This window comes from Colius striatus, chromosome 1, assembly GCF_028858725.1.
Source record: "Colius striatus isolate bColStr4 chromosome 1, bColStr4.1.hap1, whole genome shotgun sequence".
Classification (NCBI taxonomy): Eukaryota; Metazoa; Chordata; class Aves; order Coliiformes; family Coliidae; genus Colius; species Colius striatus.
In genome coordinates, this window is record NC_084759.1 from 93,018,072 (window position 1) to 93,042,771 (window position 24,700).

At 39.2% G+C, this 24,700-nt stretch overlaps 1 protein-coding gene across 5 annotated transcripts in view; it reads left to right on the plus strand.

The window, feature by feature from the left end:
* ERG (ETS transcription factor ERG) overlaps positions 1-23,976 on the plus strand; it is a 146,710-nt gene extending 122,734 nt beyond the window's left edge. For 4 of the 5 annotated variants that reach the window (XM_062001021.1, XM_062001063.1, XM_062001032.1 and 1 more), the window contains 8 exons: positions 5,255-5,406; positions 8,298-8,501; positions 9,449-9,529; positions 11,639-11,710; positions 16,481-16,549; positions 16,859-16,915; positions 18,635-18,682; positions 21,512-23,976. In XM_062001021.1, coding sequence (XP_061857005.1) covers positions 5,255-5,406; positions 8,298-8,501; positions 9,449-9,529; positions 11,639-11,710; positions 16,481-16,549; positions 16,859-16,915; positions 18,635-18,682; positions 21,512-22,032 — 1,204 coding nt within the window. In that variant the 3' untranslated portion in view covers positions 22,033-23,976. The remainder of the gene's footprint in view (positions 1-5,254; positions 5,407-8,297; positions 8,502-9,448; positions 9,530-11,638; positions 11,711-16,480; positions 16,550-16,858; positions 16,916-18,634; positions 18,683-21,511) is intronic. The other variant, XM_062001042.1, reaches the window with a different exon arrangement.
* Positions 23,977-24,700: the final 724 nt, after the last annotated feature.

A 24,700-nucleotide genomic window follows, 5' to 3' on the forward strand; every position in this document is an offset into this window, starting at 1 on the left:
AGACTGTCGCCGTGGCTTCAGCAACAGCTTAAAACAGCTTTAGCCAGCAGCATGGGTCTCAAGGGCCTTCCTTCCCTTGAGACCTCAGCAGCTCGCTCCCACCCTGGCCATCCCCTTTTCTGTGGGCAAGCATCGCCTTCACACAGTCACCCTGCACGGGCAGGGGAGTGACTCAGGTTGTGGCTAAGGACTGAGTTACTTGCCCACTCAGTCACTTGTTCGCTTACTTGCCTACTTGCTGGGGAAGCAGCCCCCCAGCTCAGTTTGCTAAGCAGTTATACAAGAGTTTCTGTGAGCACCCTAGGGATATTGTGACTTACGTGCATTTTTCAGTATTTTAATGCCTCTCTTATACCTTAGTCCTCTGTGGGGCATTTTGCACTGCTTTCACAAGAAGCCTTGGAAAGGAAAATAAAACCTCAATTTTCCTTTCAGCAGGTTAAGTGTGATGGTACTCATGCAGAAGATTTAAGGGCAGGTGATTACACAGGAGCAGAGAGCTTGGTGCACTTGTGGGGCTTGGCCTGATGTACTCACAGAAGCAGATGGGCAGCTGCCTCCAGCTGCAATGCTGGGCCATGAGTGTGTATGGTGGAAACTGAGGTCTGGCAAACCAAGAGTTGGGGCCTGTGATATCACCACTGAAAGCACTTTTCAGAGTCTCACTTCACATCTATGAGGATCACTGTTGGTGCCAGGGAAGCAGCCGCTCTGCAAAGCTATTGGTGCAGCCACACTCCTGCTCCGGCTGCTGGTGAGTGCAGGCTCGTTCTCAGCAGGGAGGGTTGGGCTGTCACCAGTGGTTACTGCCAAAGGGGAACCCAAAGGGGGATCTGCAGGACTCCTCTTTGCATGTCACTGCTGTGGTGAATTGCCGTAGATGTGGGTCCTACTGAAGAGGAAAGAGGTGTAGCGAGTGTCAGGGAAGAGAGTTTAAGACTGCAGCTGTGTAACCCTTCAAATTCATATTGTGTAGTAAAGTACATCAAATATGCTTTAAGAAACAGCAGTGTACCTCAAAGTCAGAAATCTCAGGAAAGTTCTGATTTTTTTCTTCATGGGCTGCTTTTTCAGTGACCAACCATTTTGACAGGAAGGGGAACACTGACCAAATTCACTGCAACTTGAGTAGTTGCGGAGAATGGAGACAGTATGAACTGACCTTTACATGATGTCACTTTGGCTAAATGTAAGTTCACATATGTTGGCCCAAATTAGCAAGCTGGCACTGTGGAGCTTTCCCCCTTGTACATAAGGACAGGGTGGGGATATTGCAGCCCTGATGGGGCCATTCCCTGCTTTCTCAGATTACTGGTGTTACAAAATGGAAGAGGAGAGGTGAGGAGAGGAATCTGAATCCTGTAGGACAGTGTCATTGTTCACCAGAACCTCACAGAAGGAAAGTTCCTGGTATATCAGTATGTCCTCTGACCTGACTAGCCATGTGCTGAATGGGAACCAGGCATGGAAAACTCTTCAAAGATATCCTTGCACTCTTTTACTCTCCTGAGACCCCTTTTCTATAAGTAGTAAGGAAGTTATCCAAGATGTGGTTATTAAGTAAACATATAAAGATATGTGGATTCCTGGAGCATGCATTTTTTTCTGATGTATTTCCCTCTGAAATTCAGGAATATTAAATAGAGGAGTTTATGGGAACATTACAGAGATCATGTAAAATTTTGTTGATTCCTAATCTTTGTTTCTCTGACACCTTGTGTTTTAACATAACACAGGTATTTTATATCACATGGGGAAAATAGTAGCATAGTGAAGAGGAAAAATGTTTCATACACTTATTTATGAACTTACATCTGCTTTCATCAGAGTCAATGGCTGGCAAAACTCCAATCAGCTTCAGCAGGAGTAGGCACTAAATTTAACCATCAAATCAGCTTGATTCTAAGTAACCCTGAATAAAGGCAAGGCTTCCAGGTTCAAGGACCCATGGAGCAATACTTTCTTCAACTGACATTAATCAGCAATGAGAGCTGAATTAGCTCAGAACTGGACAAAGTGCTCTTGGGTCCCATGATTGTAGCCTTTCCACTTTTTCTTTTTCTTTTTCTTTTTCTTTTTCTTTTTCTTTTTCTTTTTCTTTTTCTTTTTCTTTTTCTTTTTCTTTTTCTTTTTCTTTTTTCAAATTCCAGGTGTAACACAGAGTAAAAATAACGTGCAGCTGTGAAGAAAAATATCTCAGGTTTCATTTCAGACCTGGAGCTGGGGATGAATCACTGCAAAGCTTCACCCTTTACACTGGGCACACTTTCTGAAAGCTGCTTTTCCACTGCCCCAGCTGTCCCGGTGGTTCAGAAATAAAGCAGACTCACAGAAAGTCCTTAAAAAAAAAAGCCTTTGCAGACAATCACTCTCTTGTTGTTCTGGGCACTAAAAATAACATTTTCTAGTGTCTGCTTAAATTTTCAGTTTTGCTTTCTCTACTGCAGAAGTCCATTCCAGTTGTTTGAATTAAACCTTAGTTCAATGGTATGCATAAGCACAGGCTCAATTTGGAGTAGTTCTATTTGAGCAGTTCTGTTAGTTCCCATGGAGCTGCTTACATGCTTGAAGCTAAGCATGATCTCAGAAGATTTGCTGAACTGGGAATTTGGTTCTCCTCCCAGTAAGCTAATGGGACAAAACTTTTGACCATCTGCTTCTGGATTTTAATGAAAAGTTATAACTTATTTATGATTTTCTTTTCCATCCCGGTCTGTTTATATTCAGATAAGAAAGGCAGCTCAGAATTGCTGTCAGGTTTCCAAAAGCTGTGTGCTACTACTAGATCTTTCACATCATTTGTTGTTCAGTGTTTACAAGAGTGTTTTTAAGCAGGATTGCCCAAAGAAGTGGTGTAGGGTAACATTACATCAGTGACGTTTCACACCAGCAGCAAGACTTTGATGTCCCTATATTCCAAGTCCCTGTTCACAGAAAACCCTTTAGCCTAACTGGCCCAGTTAGGCTAAAGGACGCTGCTAGCTCTGTTTCCCCAAAACATCCCTAAAAGGTCAGTGAATGGGCCAAACGGTTCTTTCTTTTGTCTTTCTAGTATAACTGACTTTGGGAATCAGAGTGGAGATCTTCAGAGGTATAAGGGCGGGAGTTGGATGATGTTTACAAATCTACGTGGTTTAGTATGCAGACTCACTTATGCATATATGCCATTTGTATTTGTTAGGTAAACAGAAAAAGTCACAAGCAATCATCACAAAAGCTCTTTTTCAACATGTTTGTGTCTGAATGAAAAAGTTACTTTGTTTTGCTTAGCTCTGTTCAGAAAAGTAAGCTGCATCCCAGAATTATATTTAGAGGTATGTAATGGGATAGAAGAGTTAAACCTGAGAGCAAAATGCCCAAGTATGCTGGTTCTGAGAGGAAAGGCTAAAATTCACCACCACTACATGACAGGCAACACCATGTGCCTAATATATCTTCCCATGTGGTTATTATTCAGTCTTGTGGCTGACACAGCAGTTGTAGGACCTTTACAGAAGACAGATTTCATCTGTAATGAAATATGTGTAATATGCAGCAACCAAGGCATTTTATACCTGAAAAGGGTATATGAAGCTAACATTTCCTAGGCAACATTCAAGGCCCTGTTCCTTCTGCTGAAGATGAGAGTACACATTTGAATGGTTTCTGTGATATATTTTTTTTTTATGCTGAAAGCGATCAGCAGTTCTCCTTTTTTAATATTTATTTTTTTATATATATATATATATATTAACACAAGATGGTAAAATTAGTAGTAACACTGCATAGAAAAAAAAATGGTATACTTAAAATATACTCTTACTATTTAATGATGTATAATAAAACCTTCCACCTTTTATAACTGCATTAGTTCCTAACCCATGGTAGTACTGGACAGTCAACTCAATCAAGTCACTTGGACATTGGATAAAACATCTACTGCATCCTTTTTATGTATGTTGAGCAGATAGTGGTCCAAACTGTGTATTAGGGAAGCGCTTGTATTCTGTCCACTGTTGGGCTTACAGTAGTGACATTGCTGCCCAACACTTCCAGCAAGAGCTAGGATTTCTGAGCTGGGTAGATCAAGAGGCTCTGAGTGAAACACATTTTGGGAGGCAGGGGAAACACAGTTCTAGGAATCCGAGTTGGAGAGTCATTTGAAAATTAATGGGTTTACAAGGAACTGAAAGGAAGCATCGCAATCTGACTTGCTGCTTGTTTATTAAGATGGTGGTACAGTTTCAGAAGTTAAGTGGAAGGACTAAAAAGAAAGCTTGTTAGTAATGTAGTGTCACTAAAGAAATCAAAACCCAACTAACACCCTCTTTCTCTTACCAAACAACTATTTTACGTTTAAAGGTATTCCCTAGGGCTCTGGTCTTTATTTTGATTTTTGTAGCACTTTTTCTCTCTCTGATGAAACACATTGTAGACATTAAATTAAGGGACAAATATGTCTGTGTCTGCCAGAAGGAAAACTGTGATGCAATTAAAATGCCATTATGGAAGCCCCTGTGGGATGTTAAACCTAAAGACTCTATTCAGAAACCGTGGCCAAAATTAAAGAGGTGTCTGGTTGCAGATCCTCTACAGATTTCCATTTCTTGACTACAGTACCGTGGAGACTGTGCTAGTCAGGAGCTGAAAGGTTTTTCCAGTCATGCGTGTGGTATTTTGAATCATGGCTTTGGCAAATGTTCCTTTTCTGTAAGCCACACATAGAAATGTGTCTACATTGCATGACATAAAGTGCAACTGAGCATGGCCCACGTGAAACAATGACAGCAGTGGAGATGGGAAGCTGTCCAAGCCTTAGACAAGCTACATCCAAGGCTTGGAAAATGACAACTAATAATAGTTTTCCCTCAGAAAATTTTGTATTAAGTGCATCTCTGTGTTTGCTGTGCTGTCTGTGAGATGTTTGGAGAGAGAAATGCAGCTACTTGCAGCGAGCAGTCTCAGCAAGTTCATGAACAAGTCTCTCTTCCAGCCCAGTCTCTTGAAATAAATCATTAGTGTTTATATGTTTGGAGACATATAAGACCCTGATCCTTTGAAAAATAAAATTAAATATATGGCTGGTCAATTTTTCTGAGGCAATTGAAGGAATCAGCAGAGTCATTGGGTGGTAGGTATTGAGCCTTCCAGTGACAGCCCAACTCTGGTGTTCAAGTCTCATTTCTTCTGTTTCATTCAACATGATTCTTTGCTGAGGATATTAGTAGGGACTGGAATAATTACAGAAATACACTTTTTTTTTTTTTCTGTCTAGGAATTCTCCTGATGACTGCAGTGTGGCAAAAGGAGGCAAAATGGTTAGCAGCTCAGACAATGTTGGGATGAACTATGGAAACTACATGGAAGAGAAGCATGTTCCACCTCCAAATATGACTACCAATGAACGAAGAGTCATTGTGCCAGCAGGTTAGACCCTCTACACAAAAAATTGAGGCGAAAAATGCATTTCTCATAAGTCTACTAATGTTATTTAAGAAGATTGAGAGAAAAGTGACAGTGTGATATAGGTGATCAGGAAGAAAAAGAGCAGTGATTTCCCAAGACTGTTAAGAGAACGAGCTGAGAAATATCATAGTGAAGCTAGCTCCTCAAGCTGTTTTTTCCCATCTCAGCAGCAGAACTGACTGATTACAGACATTTATCTGACCTCTCTAGCTCCTTTTGGAGTAGTTCACACGAAAGTTAGCAAAATGAAGAGCTACTTCCATTTCCTAACACCATGGACTTGGTTGAGAACAGAGTGTGTGGGAAAAAGAAAGGATCACTGTACCACATGATATCCCAATGCAGTCCATCCCACAGCATGCTAAAAATGAAATAGCTTCTGTGAAATCAAACAGTGCATGAAAAGCATTTGTCTAGGTTATCCCCAGAGTTTGGGTGGTGTAAAACATTTTAAGAAGCAAACTGACAACTCCACTGCAATATAAGAGCACAATTGAGAAATTCTTATTAGTCTTGGCAAGCTTGGCTGTGGGATTCAGCAGTTAATTGAACAAGAAGGCGTTCACTCCTATGTGCCTTGTCCTCCAGACAAACCTCTGCTGGAAGGCTTGTTGCCTCAGTTTGCACATTAATTAGCATGCCCATTTCCAGAGTCAAAGCATTAGACCATCATGATATATACTGGTGTTCATAAACCACTGGATATGCACAGCATAGACACGTAGATACCCACAGCGTGCAACAGGAGGGAATGTTTTGCTGCTAGTTCCCCTCCAGTAGAGATGTGCCTATCTGAAGCATTTCTGCTACTGCCATGTTGCCTAATATTCTTACAGTTTTTCAGTTGCTAAGATATGCAAGAGTACTAACTGTGGCCAATTTTGCAAGCTATGATTATTTCAGTTATTTGTCAAGATACAAGCAGACAAATATGTTGCAGTATCCTCTGCAATGATACTAACAGTTCTGTTTTGAAGATAGAAGAGTGAGGCACTGAATAATGGTGTGTCCTGCCAACTGCAAGCAGACCACACTGAAATTCACAACATTTAAAAGTTCCAAAATGTCTTGATGATTGCCACTCTTTTTAGTCTTTAGTAACAGTGTGATTAGCTCAGCAAGGTCTTTTATACTCAGTGTATTCCTAGAGGTGTGTTTTGAAGTGGATTTGAGTGATATTCAAGGAAAAAGATGGTCATAGTCGCAGCCTTGCTATTTTGAGGTACCTAGAAGAAACATATGGGTAAAAATCAGTTGGTTTTGTTCGACTGGCACATAGGCATGTGCAGCTCATGTGGTAATGTTTAAGATTAAGAAAAGCAATATTCCCATTTCCAGCCATGGTAACTTTCTAGTTATCGTATGTAAGAAACGTTTTCAAATTATAAGCCTTATCAAAATGTTTTGGTAAGCTTCTTGGTGTTTGGTTGTTTACTTCAAACCAAACTGAATGTACATGTTGGAGTTCTCTGCTATAGATGTGGGCAATCTCATACAGACCCTACGTTTGCTATGTATTTCATACCAAATGGAGAGGTTCTTGAAAGTGTTTTTTGGTGCACTTTAGGGAGCAGAGAAGACCTCTGAAGCTCCAGAATATTAATTGTTCTGTCTTGCAAGAGCTTGAAATGCCAGGAGAAGCATCAGAAGGGAGAGGAGTAGAGCACTAATAAGTGAAGGATTGGGAGTTAGCAACAGCATGACAGACTCTGAACAATTCCTAGTTTATGGAAAGAGGTCCCCACCTCTTTCAGACCAGACTGAACAACAGTCAAAAGAGAGAATAGCACTGAAGTTAAGCCACAGAAAAACCATTTACTGTCTTTCAAGTCACAGGCCTTCTACAGACTTTTGTGTGATGACTACAGCCAGTTGACCTCTCTGTGCACCATTCTCAGTCTTCAGGATATCACAGAACCACAAAGTCATTTAGACTGGAAGGCAAAAACTCTCAAGGACTTTGTTTCCCCTTGGCTTTCATCTTTTCTCTGAAAAAAAAAAAAAGTATAAATTCTTCATGGTAGGAGCTATCTTCCATTATGGGGGTGTGCACTGCAGGTCCTTAGGGATATTCGTGTTGATGGGTGCTTACTGTAACTCAAGAATAGGGAAAAGTACAATGGAAGAGAAAATGAAAACGAGGAATTTAAAAGCAAAAAAGAAGTTTAAGTTAAAGGTTCATTCAGAACCACAATGTATTTGGCCTTATGTTTCACTAAAAATCTGGACTACTTCTTGGGTGTTTTCCCTAGATGTTTTTTCCAATACTTCAGGTAGTAATGAAAAACACATGCAGGTGCTGCAATGTACACTAGTATAACACATCAGTCTAGGAAAGGAAGTGCAAAGTATTTTAATATGACTCAATCTAGTTTATTAAATAGCCAAATCTCTCAGTACCTACTTATCCTATGGCCAAGAAACAGTACTTCTGACTTGAGTGGCAATTTCACTTGGGTAAAGATCGAAATTCAGTAGAGAGCTTTGAAAATTGTTGAGGTACAAACCACAGAGCTGTTAATGGGCTGTCTTAAAGACTTTTCAAGAATATTCTATACATGAGGTCAGGACCCTGTGTTGATCTGTGGATAATAACAAAAAAACTAAATGAGACAAGTAGCTCAACATCAGGGGGTTTGTTTTTAATAATTGGAGCTCACAGTTCTTGCCTAATACTTTTCCAGAGATAGTTGTTCTCCTTTACAATCCAAATGAATTCCTCGTGTGTCTACAGCCATCAGTAAATAGGGGATTAAGTCTGTCCAGACTGTAGTCTACATTTCTTTTGTACTGATCCAGTGCATGTACACTCTTCCTTCTCTGCCTAATTTTCTGCTTTATGATACCACCAGATCCTACACTGTGGAGCACAGATCACGTACGCCAATGGCTAGAATGGGCAGTAAAGGAATATGGTCTCCCAGATGTGGACATCTTGTTGTTCCAGAACATCGATGGGAAGGAGCTGTGTAAAATGACCAAAGATGACTTCCAGAGACTCACCCCAAGCTATAATGCAGATATCCTCCTGTCGCACCTACACTACCTCAGAGAGAGTAAGCTAGTTTTCTGTCATTATGGTAGTGGCTGCAATCAGTCTCTGGTTGATATCTGTCATAGATTTAATGGTGTGGATGCGCTTAGCTGAGTTTACAATGTCTGTTGAAAATGCTGCTGTTCCTAAGAACATAGAAAGGAGCCTGATCCAAAGCCTTTTGAGTTTGATGGAAAGATTACCGTTAATTTCAGGTGCCTTTTACTCCTGTTCACCAAATAAAAGTTGGGGAATATTTCTACATGTCCATCTCAGAGAAAAGTCAAATTGAAACCCAGCATATTCACCAGTATACTGTAGGAAGAAAATCATTTGGGATTCAGTGCTAATGTTTTTTCTGGTCACATACTCATTTCTTTCCATTTTAATGAAGAGCAGGCTAAACAAGAGTGCAATCATTGATTCATAAAGCAAATTCCAGGCATGATTCTAAGGATTGACAGGAGTTTGCTCCACTCTGAATAGGATCAGGAAGATTTCACTGAATTGAATAAAAGTTCTGTATATTCATGGAAAAAAAAAAACAACAATCCCTGAAGTCCAAATGCAAATTACATGTAGTGCATGGCTAGCATGTCAAAGAGAAAGAAGGGATGGAGGCTTTCATCTAAGCTTGAGTTAATTTTACAGATTTGACTCTAGTTTAGAAAAGTTAAAGAGAATATGGTTTTTAAAGGCAAAAAATAAATCCCAAGCATTGCAACACCAGTGCGGTGCAGTCTTCTCCACACGCACACTGTCAATAATCATTCAGAAATACTATGCATTCATGATGTTGAATAAATGAATGCCTTAGTTGTAGCACGCACACCTCCCTCCAAACTGCAGACTGAAGCTGACTGTTGGTAGAATCGCATTCAGACAATCCTCTCAGGGGAAAATATGGTTTAAAAAGATAATTTACAATTTCTTTTTCATTTTGGTGTTGCTTTTTGTTTTGTTTTGTAGCTCCTCTTCCACATTTGACTTCAGATGATGTTGATAAGGCCTTACAAAACTCTCCACGGTTAATGCATGCTAGAAACACAGGTAATGCTGGCACTGCTCCCATTGCTATAGGTCATCTTATAAAAGCATAGGATTCCTCGTCATGGGTTGCTTGCTAAAAATGGAAATGGTAAATCAGAGAGTGATACAAATGTATCCTCTCTTTGCTGTTTGAGTTATACGTAGACACACAGAAAAAAGGTGAGATCACACAGGGCTGGATGGTTCCTAAATGGTCTCCTTGCTGGTAATTTCTTCTGTCCTACAAGAAAATGGTGTCCCTGACACATGATAAACAGCAGGCTCAGGACCTTTGTCTCTGAGGTCTTTTTTTTTCTTCTCATTCTGTCTTATTGTACTACTCCCCAGATCCCTAGAAGGCTGACAGGCTCAAAAGTGCTCAGCACTTGCCTAAGTGCTGTGGACTCTGGTGACTGGGGGCTATCTCCCGTCCCATGCAGTGTATATTGTATAATTCAGTAAAATTACTGTTTAGGTAGTTAGCTCATCTCATTTGTCAGCTTCTCATCTTGGAAACTCCACTAAGTTTGGTGTTATAATCTCCACTAAGTCTGATCTGAACGTAAAATGATCTTTGTTAATATTCATTCTTCTGTTAATTTGGCCCAGAAAAGTATTGAGTGTAGGCAGGAGAACGATACAGTACATGCCTTCAAAGCATCTGTCTTTCAGGACGTGACTCAAATATTTATGAAAATATTTCAGAATACATTTTATCCTGCTCTAGCAGTTGTGCAACAGAGAATGGCATGGAATTGTATATATAGTATGGTGTACATATTGATTAAAGATGTTTGGAATATTGCATGATCATGCCTGAGGGAATTAGTTGCCTACAGTGACCAGAAATAACAATTCTTTATTTGAAATGAAAAAGATAATACATAGGATAATGCAAAAGGAAGAAAAAAAACAACCAACCAAAGAAAACCAAACTAAACACAAACCTTGGATTGCAATGCTTCTTTCACATTTCATGTAGTCTTTCACTGTGGTAAATAGCAGTGAGTTTCCTAGCAAAACTAACTAACCCTGAGAGATCTTCCCTTCTCTTGCACCTTGATGTGAAGTCCTACTATGGGCTGAAAGCCTGTTGCAAACCCCATCAAAAGCAAAAAATAAAAAGTTACTCTGTGCTTTGATGGGGTTTGGGATAAGTCTTAAGCCTTTTTAAAAACAGATGAAGTCAATACTCTTCTCCATCTCTGGCTTTCCATATACTGATTTGCAAGCGGTTTCCACACAAAGTTATGCAAGCATTGTTCATCCATTCTATGTGTTATCTTTTTCTATATGTGTGCACTGACAATGATACTTTGAAATTCATTTCATCAAAATGAGCTTGTCTGCATTTCTGACATTGAGAGTGTGAATAATATTGAGCTCATTGTCAGCATAAGAAAAACTAATTGTTTTGTTGGCATAAGAACTTTGGAGTGGGATTTTCAAAGGACCTGGAAAGAGTTAGCAACAAGTTCCTCTTGAAGTCAGCCATAGTTGCACAAATCATTATGCTTCTTTTCATATTCCTAGAAATGGTCATTAGAAGACTATTGATATAGTCAGAACAAGTTCAGTGCCTGAGATGAGATACTATTTTCTGTGTCAAGCTCAATATTCTTAATTTTTTCATTCTGTGAAGAGAATGAGATTTCTGAGGGTCTGGCCCAAAGCGAACTAAAGTCTGTGGGAAGTTTGCCACAGAAACCAATAGCCTTTAGCCCAGACCTACAGTCTCTGTTGAAAATATGAACCTGTTTGGTGAGTGCACAGGTGATTTCATATCTTCTGAATGAAGAGACCTTAATGAGATTTTATTTCAGAAGATATTAAACCACTTGCCCAGGTGGACGTGATTGTGGTAAAGGTAGAAGGGGTTTCCTGAACTTGACTATCTCCTCCTGTAACATGGACTTTGCACAGATTTTTTTTTTTAATCCAGTAATTTTAATTGGTTTACACAGATGCAAAGGCTATTGGAATGGACATTTTTTTTATGTAACAGTCCTAAGGCAGAAATTAGTTTTTCATAGTCTTCTTCCAGACACACTACAAGAGTGAAAATAAAAGTGCACTTTTGGACAATGAAAATGGATCTTTAGGTGTTTATCTCTTCTTCTTTCTCTTTAGGAGGTGCCACATTTATTTTTCCAAATACATCGGTTTATCCAGAAGCAACACAAAGAATTGCAAGCAGGCCAGGTATGAACAATGACCACCTTTTGTATGCTGTGATCTTATTCATTTAATCTCATTAAGTATCTCATTCTTTTGCTCCTTCAACTCTCTTCATAAATATTAGGCCTTATTTTGAATACACACACATAATACATACATATATGTTATATATATGTGTGTACATATCATTGTATAGAGTGAGATGATTACATAGAGCAGTGTAATAAGTCTTTTTCTTCCACATATCTCTGTCTTTGAAGCAATGCTACCTGCTTTTTAAAGAGAATCAGAAGACCAGTTCTCTATTCAATGGTTCTGTTTCATTGTCCCAGCACAATCACTTTTTTATATGCTTCAGATATCTGACTCTAAAATGAGGCATAAGTACCCACTTTTATGAAGCTATCTGAATTGTATTGGGAAAAAGTACTCTAAAAATGCAGGATACATGTTCTCCTGCTGTCTACTTGTTATTTATGTTTGAGGCAAACAAACCCAACAACAATGGATTGTGAGTTTAAGAGACTAAATAAGTAAAATCAAAAGATAAGAAAGTTTTATGGCTCTAAAGTTTAAAGCCCATGAAAGTATTGTGGATGTGCTGGTTTCTGAAAGACTAAAGGGAATAATTAAGGAAGATGAGGACATTGCTACAAAGCTAAACATTTTCTTTATGACACCCCTCACCACTAACGACTCTAGAAAAATGCCTAATCTGGACATTTGCTTTTCCAGTAATAAGCACACAGTACTGTGAGACGTTAAGAGAGGTTGCAGCAAAATACTAAATTTAAAGGAAATCCTTTACTGAGCCAGAGGCATACATCCAAGTGTTGTGAAAGGCCCTGCACTTGCATTGGCTGAACTCTTGTGAAAAGATGCATTCTCTCATTAAAAAGAGAGAGAGAGAGTTTTGGATAGTAAGTATTTTATCTGTCTTTTATCAATGCTCTAGGGTATAATCCAGGACAGGACATACAAGTAACTGTTTTGTATACACTAGTATACATAATCTACATGTCTGTAGATTTGTTAATTGATAAGATAGATAGGAAAACAACTACCAGGCCATAACATAATCAAATCCACTTTGCTCAGGGTCTAGGAAAACAAACTCTTCTACTACACTTGTCTGTAACGGTGAATTAAAAGGAAGCCACTGATTCAATGCACACATTTGGCATTTGACTTTCATAATGAATTTAACAAAGTCCCCTACAACTATTTACAACGAAAGTTAAGTCGGCATATCAAACAGATCAAGAACTGACTAATTAACCTGTAATCAAAAATAAATATTGGACATCTTCAGTTTAGGGTACTTTAGCATTCTCTGATGTGATCTGTAGTTATCAATAATTAGAAAAAGGACAGAATAAAATTTGTTATCAATCTTAGAGGTGATGTGATTTTGTCATTGATTAAAATCAGAGATTCCTCTAAAAGGTTCCTGTGGGGGCACTCAGAAGCCTTATTACAAAGAAACAAACTGGTAATATGTTAGCAGCTGAAAATAAAGTTGATAAATGCCACATAAGACAAAAGTTACTCGCATACCTAAATGATTTCAAATTAACCCTCTTCACTCCTGAATAAAGAACTTAACACAGGCACAATGAAAGCCACTGCTCTAGTTGTTGGCTAAAGTGGAAAAAAGTAAACAAATGCCAAAACACAGTGGAAGATTAAATGAAAAATCTGACTGTGACATTAAATAAAGCATCACCGTGGACTTGTGCAAAAAGCTGTGTGAATCATCCGTTGTCAAAAAGACTTTGCACAATCAGAAGATGCTTAGAGCCATGGGAATATGGAAAGTCTTTCAAGCATCTTGAAAGATATGGAAGTTTGAAGTTGTTCAACTCAAGAGTCTGGTTTATGAGAAAACGTGCTACAATTATCAAAATATTGTCACAGGGTACTTCTTTAGTCTCAGTAGTATAAGGAAGGATACTCAAAAAAACCTCCAACACGTTTTCATGTAACGTTAAAGCAGACTGTGGTCCTCATGGTCACAGGTTGTAGTAGCACCCAAGAGCTTTGAATGATGTGGAAGAATGTAGACATGAATATGGATGACAAGATAAAGCATAGCTGTAGAAACAATTCTCAACTGTGCAGTGTAAAACTAGATGCCTAAAATAGTTTCCAGTGAAAATGAACATGTAACATAAGGCCAGAGGGAACTGGCTGTCCTGCAGGAAATAACCATTGCGATTGAGAGGATTTCAGGCAAAGGCTAGAATGAGACTGCTGTGAAAGAACTGTGAAATTTATAGGTATTGAACAAAACCTGTTTTGTATTTGGTTTTGGTTTTTTTTTTTTAATCCCAAGAGATAAATCTCTGATAATACTGCAATTTCAGTATTTGTTTCATCCTGACTTAGGATGGAAAATGAAATAGCTCACTGTGACATGATGACCTCCTTAATTTCAGTATTTTTACCTAAATCACATTTAGAATTACATTTGCAAAACAAAATATTTTCTGTCAACATCTTCCTGTGTTTACACAGTTACTTATAGGAGTTGTAGTTTAGATGTAGGGCGTCTCTACTCTTCTATGTAAACAGGTGTATTGTAACTAAACATTTCCAACAACAAAAGACATGTAATTTTGAAAGCCTTATTTTATTTTAGCTCTTACAGTTGGAAGTTGACAAACATTTTTAAGTTGAATTTCCATTTGGAAAGAAAATGAGGGAGTTGGTTAGAATTTTTTTTGGTTTTCTTTCCTCATGTAAAGATTTTGTTGGCTTATTCCATGGCTTTTCTTTCAGTTAAATGTCATATTTTAACTAGACTGCAAAAAAGCTTTTCCATAACAAAGCACTCTTCATGTGAGAGCAATAGCAGACTCCATGGACAATCACTTGATGACATGGAAAAGGTCAAAAATGGGGGGAAGGGAGTAAATAGTGTCAAATGGGAATTAGCCAAATCCTAGGGTGCAATTCTGGAGAGATTAATTAAACATTGCCATTGTTAAGGCACTACAATAGAAAATAGGAAATGAGCTGGGCTTGTAACGAACTGCAATGACAAAGACGTATTTCTTCAGTCACCTTTACAACAGAACATGAGGTTTCAGCAAGCTGAAAGTGATACAATGAAGTTATCAGAAGCTCAGGAAGACCTAATATGGGTTTGTCTACATGTCTCATCAAACAGGAGAATTCCCATCAAAGATCTGTCCAAGATAAGGACATATTGTACTCATATCCTACAAATATGAACAGATCTGCTTATCTAGGATAGCAACATGTTTATCAAGGCACAATACTGAACTAAGAATGAAGTTGGAATTTTGTGCTATTTCAAGAAAGGGTGATAGCTAGATTTTTCTTTTAATGGAGAGGGTGTAGTCAGAAAACCGTCTTATGATGTGTTAGTTAAAAGTCAAAACAACTTTCTCACACTACTAAATTTGTAGCAGATACATTTCTAGACTGCAAGTGCCAGTGAATAGAAGCACGCAGCATCACACAGCCTTCTCTGTGTATAGGTGTCTAATATTTGGAGAACCACAAATAGGGGGAGGAGGAGAGGAGAGATTGCAGGAGGAGTTGCATAGCCTAATGAGAAGCACATACTTTCGATGTGAACTTTCACCCGTATTTCTCTGTAGTCTTTCTGGGCAGGGAATGGAAGAAATGGGAGGGAGGAAAAAAAAAGAAAAGGTTGTTTATGTTGCTAGAGAACTGGCCAAGCAAGTCAGGACTGGACAAGATACATGCAAGCAGCCCAGAGCTGAGCCCTGTCCCCCTCTGTACAGACAAAGCTGAGAACCTCCTGGAAACATGACCAGAGACCTTTTGATTTTTTTTTTTTGCCAGATGATAAAGTTCTTAGGCCGTGAGGTGTCTCTAACTACAACAGTTACTAGCAATGCCGATCTCAACCTGATCAAAATATCTGCATATTACCTGCACACCAGTGTTCTGCTCAGAGATGAGCACTTGTACAGTTTATGTTGCTTTCTCTGAGTTTCTGAAGGACAAGATTGTGGAATAATTCTCAAGAAATCAGGGATAAAAATTCACCAGTTATTCAAATGCAATACAAAGAAAAATTACATATAAGCAAAAGCAGTGGCTTTGAAGTATAAGATTCCAGGAGACAACAGTGCTGGTAGTGCCAGTCTGCTCCTTAAGCCAAACAGACTAAATAAATTAAAGGCAATTCAGTTGTGAATTTCACATTACATTTTATTTCCATTCAATACTTCTGCTTACACTGTTTGGAAATGGGAAGAGATAAATGTCTTGCACAGAGCCAGTCTGTGACTGTTTCTTTATTTACTAACTGGTTTCATTTCCAAACACAACTTCTAAAATAAAGCACAAGTACTGTTAAGAACCAAGCCATCCGTACCAACTTAGTTCAACGAGATGGGTACTGCTGCCTTCCTGAGATCCTGGCCAGGCTACATAAGTCTGATTTTGGCATCAATTTTAGCTAATGTGTTAAAGCCAGCCACAGAAAAGCACAGGCAACTGCAAAAGATTTCAAAGGGTAAATCAAATCTTTAAATTTACTATTTACAGAGAAAGCTTTTGTGGTTTAGTTTCTTCGTTTTCATATGTTAAAGAATAGACAGTTCAAAAGAGCAAAGCAGAGGGCAACATGATGCTGTTATTTTTAGAGACTCTAAAGACCATAAAAGTTTTAACAAGGAACATACTTCCTATTTCAATAACTTTCCAAACCAATGAGTCCCATAGGAATGTGTCCCTATGGACATAAACGCGTTATGCCATATCTGCATGACTCAATGACCTTTTCCTTCACAGATTTGCCTTACGAACAAGCGAGGAGATCAGCATGGACGAGTCACACCCACTCCAGTCCTCAGTCAAAAGGTAAATGCACCTGCATATGTCTAGCCTGGGGGCCTAATGTACATCTGGTGCAACTGCATAGCCTTTGAAGTCAACTGATAGGAGCTGCCTCATCATTCAGCTCTGGAGGATTTTTGAAAGCCTGTGGAATGGCAGCCACTGGGGCAGCCACATCCTTACTTGAACACAGGCTTTATCAAGTCCTTGATAAATCCTATTGTGGCCGTCACTGGGTGTGAGCAGAAGGAGTCCCAAGCCTGTGATCTATCACAGGTTTGGTGACCAACTTCCAAACTGCAAAAATAACAACATGGGTTTTTCAATTTTCAGCTACTCAGCCATCATCCTCAACAGTTCCCAAAACAGAAGACCAGCGTCCTCAGTTAGGTGAGTGTTATTTTTTTAGAAATTTGCCTAGGTGTGATGGAGTTTGTTGAACAGGATGAGAAGGATATGGCAACATCTAATTCAGGCCACTAATGAGATCTCCAGCTGGTGACCACTAAATCCCCAGATGTGTATAATTCAGCACTGTAGCTGCATCTGAGATGAGGACTTTCATGGCCATTGTAAACTGCTTTAGCGAATTTTAAAGGCAGTGATTACCTTGCACAGTGAAAAAGCTGTTTAAACAAGGTACCTATGTGCAGTTTAGGTACAAATGAGGAAGGCAAGGATGTCAAAAGACAATGCACTCCACAGTAGTTTAAGTTCTAGCAGTTGGAAAACGGAATGATTGCAGCCTGCAGAAAGCTATTTGAGTTAGGCTCCTGAAATTAAACAGGGAAATCAGAAGGATTCTCAATCTATTGAGAAACCAAGGAGAAAGTAGTTTATGAGTTTGTAAACCAGTGTTTTTGCAAAATGGGTGCATTTTGTATTTTCAAAGCAGCTAATATGTGGGTCAGGACCCCTTATTCTAAATTCTACTGTGGTTTGGACAGGTAGCTGTAAAGCACTACAGGGATTCTGAATCATTTATGGCTCTTGTTAACAGCAAAAGGATAGCAATAGGAAAGTCAGAGATTTGGAGGATACTCTCAACACAGAAGACTGAACCTGTTTTTAGCACTTTTTTTTTTAAACATGGATTTTAAATCTTTATTCTGTTTGCTTTTTATAGCTAAATAAGGCATGTGCATGACTGCCTCTCATTAGCTCGTACACATTCTGCCTGGGAAGCATTATGCTTCTTTTTGCCCAAACAGCATTTTATCTAATCTGGCCTTCCAACCATGAGCATCTTTCAAGAAATATGATGATTTATCTAAGTCCTTAGGATCATTTAATAGCTGTATGTGAGCTGCACAGATTATTTAAATGTATAAGGAATGTAACCTGGTTATCTTCTTGGCTATAAAGCTGGCAGCCGTTGGAAAGCAGCTGTCTGGAGGCAAGGGAACCCAATGACAGGGTCATCTAGTGACGGGCTCCAGACTTGCAGCCCATCGCTTTGCCTTTTGTGCTTCTGTCACAGCCTTCCCTTTTTTCCTGTTGTATTTCAAGCCAAAATAAGTTTTCATTTTCAGAGGGAATCCCTCAGGGAGAACATTTTGATGCTACAGGCGTTGGATGGCTGACACAGGCTCTTCTGAAAACCCTAGTTGCAAGGTCAATACAGGAGATCCCTCACTGGTCTCCAGTGACAAGAATTGACCCAGTCATACACTCTCAGCCCTATTCTGGAGGCTCTTTTCGCACAGAAAAAGTTAGCAGTGCCACATAGGAAACAAATGTGGCCTCATGAGAAGAGATGTTGCTGTCCTTTGTGGAGGAGACCTCCGTGCGTGTGTGTACTTTGTATAAGCAGGAACCAGAATACTTCTGGACTAAATTTTCAGTGTGTCTGAATTTACACTTGTGGAGGCTAATACAGTGCAAAAAAGAAAATTTGTATCCTTGCAATTGTTCACTTGCACATTCACCTTTAAGGGGAAATATACAAATATTGTGATGCAAAGAAAGGAACCACTTTCCCCAGTGTTGGATCTGCTGTCCCATCAGGTGGTATACACTGCCCCTTACCAGGTTAAAAAGTTAACAGTCGCCTAAAATATTTGACATCACTGTTGTAGGATTTTAAATCTTTCTTTTGCGATTTTGTAGATCCATATCAGATTCTTGGACCAACCAGCAGCCGACTTGCAAATCCAGGTGAGAAAGGATTTTGCTGATTTAGGGGGATTCCTCTTCACTGCTAGTGTCCCCACTGTGGCTTTAAGGCCAGACCTGAGAGGTGATGCGACTGATTTTATCACTCCTCAGTATGACTCAGTGGGAGCTGATGATAACCAATGTGTTGCAGGGTTAGCTTTCTAAATTACACAAGTGTGAGACTGAGGTCACAGATTAAGACACATAAACTCGTGTATCTTAGTGTAGATGTCTACATATGAGCTAGGTGTCTTATTTCTCATGAAGTTCATTGGAGATGTAGTTAATATAGCTCTCTACAGAGCTATTCAAATTATCCTAGAGTAGATGGTTACATTCAGTCAGTCATATACCTCCTTAGAGTTGCTTGAACTCCTCGTATCAAATGGAGTTCACTTCAGTTGCCTAAACATGGGGATTTTGTCAAATGCTGTAAGATATCCCATCTGGCCTCCAGGTATCTCTCCAGAAGGATATAAGTATCTTACCGACCTGTGTCAGATGTGTCCCAGATTCTGTTAAACCACAATGCAATGCCATACTGACCATGACAAATAAAACATCTTGGGATAAACAACCCAAATCAACAAAAATATGTAGGGAAGAATGAGGAAAGCATCATCTATTTGCAAAGAATAATTGGTTGAAATGCTTCCAAAGTGTTCTCCCACTGCCTCACAGGCAATGAGGCGCATTGTGAACAGGGGCTTGTAGCATATTGTGGGTAAAGACAAGGGAGCTTTTTAGTAAGTTAATAATGCTGATTGTGAACACTGGAGATTTCACTGTTGCCACTCCAAGTCTGCAGGACACACTCTGGCCGTACACCACAGTAATCAACGTCATGATCTGCCACAGTGGATTGACACTGTGCATGCCACTTCCTATTTCCCTGCCACAGCCACAGGGCACAGTGTTCCTTGTTTCACATTGCAGGTCTCCTCGACCTACCAGGAACAATATGCCTTCTTATGACATGCAACGGCTTTTCCAGACATGAAATTGCCAAAGTACTGATCCATTCCCTTTCACCTTATTCCAGGTGACATCAAGCACAGTTCTAGATTAGATTACTTTCTAAACAGCTTTGCATGACATGGGAAAGCAATTAAGTATTTAGGATAGGATTTTTCAAATAGCCTAAGGCGGTGGGTTTCCAGGTGACATTGATCTTAACTGGAAGTGGGGTCCTACCCGCCTTTGATTTACTCATAAACCCTGGCTTTTTCAGTTTTGTCAAGCATCCATTTGGTAGACTTCGCTACTGTGGAAGACATTAACATGATCAGGATCAGGATACTTTTGTAACATTTGGATGTGGATTTCCTACACACAATCATTCCTGTGCTTTAACGTGTTTTGTGTGTTTATAAATTGGTGGAATTACTCTCTCATTAAAAGGAAATTGACAGCAACCATTTATTTTCATAGGACTATATATTACATTTGGAAGGCAAGTGTTTATGTTAGAACATATGTTGGATTGCTTATTCAAAAGTTTGTGTTTTGTCCAGTGCTGAACTGTTTATTGATTTTCAAAGGCTAATCCTCTTGTTATGTTTCATGTATTAAAACTTGCATGCCTTGCTCATACCATGGATTCTTTTGTTTGTTTGTTTACTTAATGCATGTTAATGGAACAGAAGAAATTCATTAAGGACTGTTTGGATAAATATCATTTAAACGAATATGGGTTTCAGTTGCACTGAAGTATAAACTGCTAATGGTTCTCAGATGCTACTCTAGCTTGATATTATAATTCTCTACTATAAGCTTTCTAAAGGAAAGTTTGTTTATTATACCCACATATCTGGCTTGGAGGGAAAAAAAAGAAAAAAAGAAACCCAACTGATTCCTGGTCAGAGATGTACTTAGAAGTTAGCACATAGAGGCTGGTTGGCAAATTCTGCTGACATCGTGCTTGTGAAACAGATTGCCTTGCAAGCTGCTTCAGCTGCATTTTGCATCATTTCAGTGCTGCTTTATTAAGAAATGCTAAGCTTTTAACATGGATACCAGTGGCAAGGCCCTTTGTAATCTGCTTTCAATCACCTAAAGTGGTCAGATTTTGTTCCTATACCTCTGGGTAACACTCTTCTGCAAAGTTGACAGCGGACTAATATTTTTTAAGATGAAATTGGTGGAGGAGTGAGAAAATAAAATGACAATTACATTTTAAGTCTTAACTTCAATAATTATTTAAACTTATTTGCCACAGAACTATGACAAGAATGTATTTTATGGACCTTTTCACTGTTCTTGCAACTGTTTTGCCCTATGGTTGTATGCAGTGCAACAGCAAGCTAATAAGTTTCCGTTCTGCATTTCCCCAAATGCTGTAAAAGGATGATATGGTTTGGCACAAGCCCAGCTTTCTCTAAACTTCTCCATTTTATGTAGGCTTATTCCATAGCACAGAACATTTAGTTGCAACATAATGCTGTGAGAACAAGTAAAATGTTACGCAAGTGAAAGCTGCTTGTCCTGAACTTTAGAGATTAGTTTCCTAAATGAGTGCTGTATTATTTCCCCATCAATTGTCTATACTGAATGACATTAGGTAACTATTAAATCTCCATGTAATGGCATTCTGCCACTCGGATGAGAAAAAACATGACACGTTACCATTATCTTTGCTCTTTAGGGTTTCATGAGACAGGGCTGGGAGAAACGGGACTCGTTATGAGTGAGGAGTAGGAACTGACATTGCAACATTTCCTAATAGGGTCCTATGTGAAAGCCTGGAAGGGTCAGTCGTTGTCTTAACATTATTAGTCACTAGTCCTGACATTTGCATTTTGTTTCCCTGTCCCCCTCCTCTCCCTACAGGGAGTGGGCAGATACAGTTATGGCAGTTCCTGCTGGAGCTCCTCTCAGACAGTTCCAACTCCAACTGCATCACCTGGGAGGGCACCAACGGGGAGTTCAAGATGACAGACCCCGACGAAGTGGCTCGGCGCTGGGGGGAGCGGAAGAGCAAGCCCAACATGAACTATGACAAACTCAGCCGTGCGCTTCGCTACTATTATGATAAAAATATTATGACTAAAGTTCATGGTAAGCGCTACGCCTACAAATTTGACTTCCATGGAATCGCTCAGGCTCTCCAGCCTCACCCTCCAGAGTCGTCCATGTACAAATACCCGTCAGACCTCCCCTACATGAGCTCCTATCATGCGCACCCTCAGAAGATGAACTTTGTAGCTCCCCACCCTCCTGCTTTGCCTGTAACATCATCCAGCTTTTTCGCTGCCCCTAATCCGTACTGGAATTCACCGACTGGAGGTATCTACCCCAATACTAGGCTGCCAGCTGCTCATATGCCTTCTCATCTTGGCACCTACTACTAAATGGGGTAAAAAAAAGAGAAATACCAGAAAAAACAAAGACATTTCTCGCTGGGATATGGTCCCTGATGAGTTACAATGAACTCTATTGGAGTACATGAATTAAAAGTGCCTAAAGAGACAAGTGAAGGTTTGACTGGGAAAAAACACATTAAAAAAATATCACAAAGACTATTTGTAGTAGGGATTCAAAGGAGGAATTGAAGAAGTATTAAGTTACTAAAATGTAATGTATATGGGCATCGACTCTGTGGACCAAACAACAATAGACTATTGTAGGTAAAAGCATGAAATGATAAGGAAAACCTACGAAAGCTAGTGGTCTTAAAAAGTTGATAAGCTTATGTGTAAAGTTTGATATCTCGCTAGTGCAAAACTGGGACTATACTACAGCAATATAAGGATAAGTCTACAGTGACCTAACATAACAATATATGAATCATTACAAAAGAGGGGGGAAAAGCAGGGGGAAAAAAAGAAAGAAACCGTACCTGTATTTAAAAAAATAGAAACATATCAACAGAAGAGGCTGGTTTAGTGTGGAAGCTGATTTGGAATATAACAGCATTGTTTTAGTTAAAATCAAATGCGTTCCATTCATCGGTGTTATCAGCTGCTCAAACTGTGAAGACAACCCGAACTTTGAGATTCCTTGACAGTATTACAGGAACCCTGAGCCAAACATTGGAAATGAGAATGTGCTGAAGGGCAAGTGTATGATTGTGGATCAGAAGCCTGCAATTGACAGAGGAAGCAGAAAGGAGAAAGGAGGAGGACAAAGATGGTGACAAGGGGAGAAAAGAAAATTCTTTACAAGAGACTGAAAAGACTGAAAACTTAGTAGTGTTGGGACTATGAAGAAATACTTGTTTGGACTTGTGAAACATATTGCTCAGTATTATACCATTCCCAGTATTACAGGAGGAACAGACTTGATTTTATAGTAATAAAAAAAAGACGGAAAAAGGGAAAAGCAGAAGAATTGAGAAATCAGCACATGCATCTCTTTTAAAAAAAAAAAAAAGTAAAACTGGAATTGTGTTTGATATTTAAAAGTTGCCAGTTAGAACCTCATCATTATTAAGGGAGTTTGTTTTCTGTTGGTTAAAGCAAGAGACAACCCTTGACTGCCAAAATCAGAAATCATCTAAGTATTTTTGTTAGGTGGGCGCCAGTTTTTCTTTATCGAGTCGCGAACGCTGTGCGTTTGTCAGAATGAAGTATACAAGTCAATGTTATTTTTTTCCTTTTTATATAATTATTATATAACTTATGCATTTATACACTACGAGTTGATCTCGGCCAACCAAAGACACAAAAAAGGGACAATCAAAACTATTGTGGCCTTGAATTTTAACTCTGTATGCTTAATGTTTACATTATGAACATATTAGTACTTAGAATGCAGAATGTATGTAATAAAATAAGCTTGGCCTAGCATGGCAATTTCAGATTGACACTGTAGTTTGCATTTGCATTTGCATTTTTAGTGCCTGACACGCCTATCAGATCTCCTACTCACCATGTTAAAATATGTTAGGTATTTTGTTTCAAATTTTTTGTTTTGCGAAATCTCACAATCATGAAAAATGTAGGACCAAATAGCCATGCTTAGCCTAAATTCAAAGTGGACAGGTGTTGTGTATCTTCTTTTCCAGACACTTTGGCTAAAATACTTGCAGCCCTTCTTTTGTAGTGCCTTGCCACTCTTGTGCTGAGCTTCTCTTGCCCAGAGATTGTAACCATGCCCAATTCTTTGATGTCTAAAGGAGGCTTTTAAGGAAGAGCACTGATACCCAGAAATTTTATTTTCTTACCATCAGATGACGCAGAATAATCTCAGCCTGAGATGTATTTTCATACTGAATCATATGTTGAGTTACCATTCCCCCTTTGCTATTAATACATACTGTATCGTTATTAGTAAATAAAGTGGATAATGAATAAGTTCCATTATTCCTCACTTTAGAGTGGAGTGTACGGTAGCTAGTTAATTTGCCATTGCAGTCCATCCTGGCTGTTTACAAAGGGCAGGGTGTTTTCTTTCTCTTCTAGATTTAGAGGCTTCCCACACTGTACCCTGGGCCCCAAAACTACATCTGGTGCCTGATGGCATGCCTCCATTTTTTTGCAACACCAGCTGAAGAACTGATCTGGAAAATGAGCACTGACATTTATGAGTGGCTCTCCACAGCAGACAGTATTTACTGCAGAGAATCTAAACAGCTCAGACCTCCAACTGTATCCCTCTTTTTCTTCTGTCCTTTTGTCTCTTTTTCAAACAGAGTGGGTGTGGTTTCAAGTTTTATAGCAAGTGTTCTGTATATTCATTTTGTGGAGCATTAATCAGTGCTGTGCAATGGGAGCCTACTTGCCAGAATCCTACTTTATGGGGTTTTTTGGTGGCAGTTTATAAGCACGGGATTATATTACTAACGCTTGGGACCTCAGCAGTAGCATCATAAGCCTTTTGATTGTTAGGAAATAAGCACTGTTAGTCTGTATCTTCAAAAATAAAAATTCACAGAAAGGTTAGAAAAACTGAACTCTTGGAAGAGGTTAGCCACTGTTTTAGAGAGTTATGCCAGGCACACCTACATGCTGTCTATAAGAATAATAGTTTGCCTTTCAGTGGAAATACATCTACAGCTGCTTGCTATCTACTTCGTGT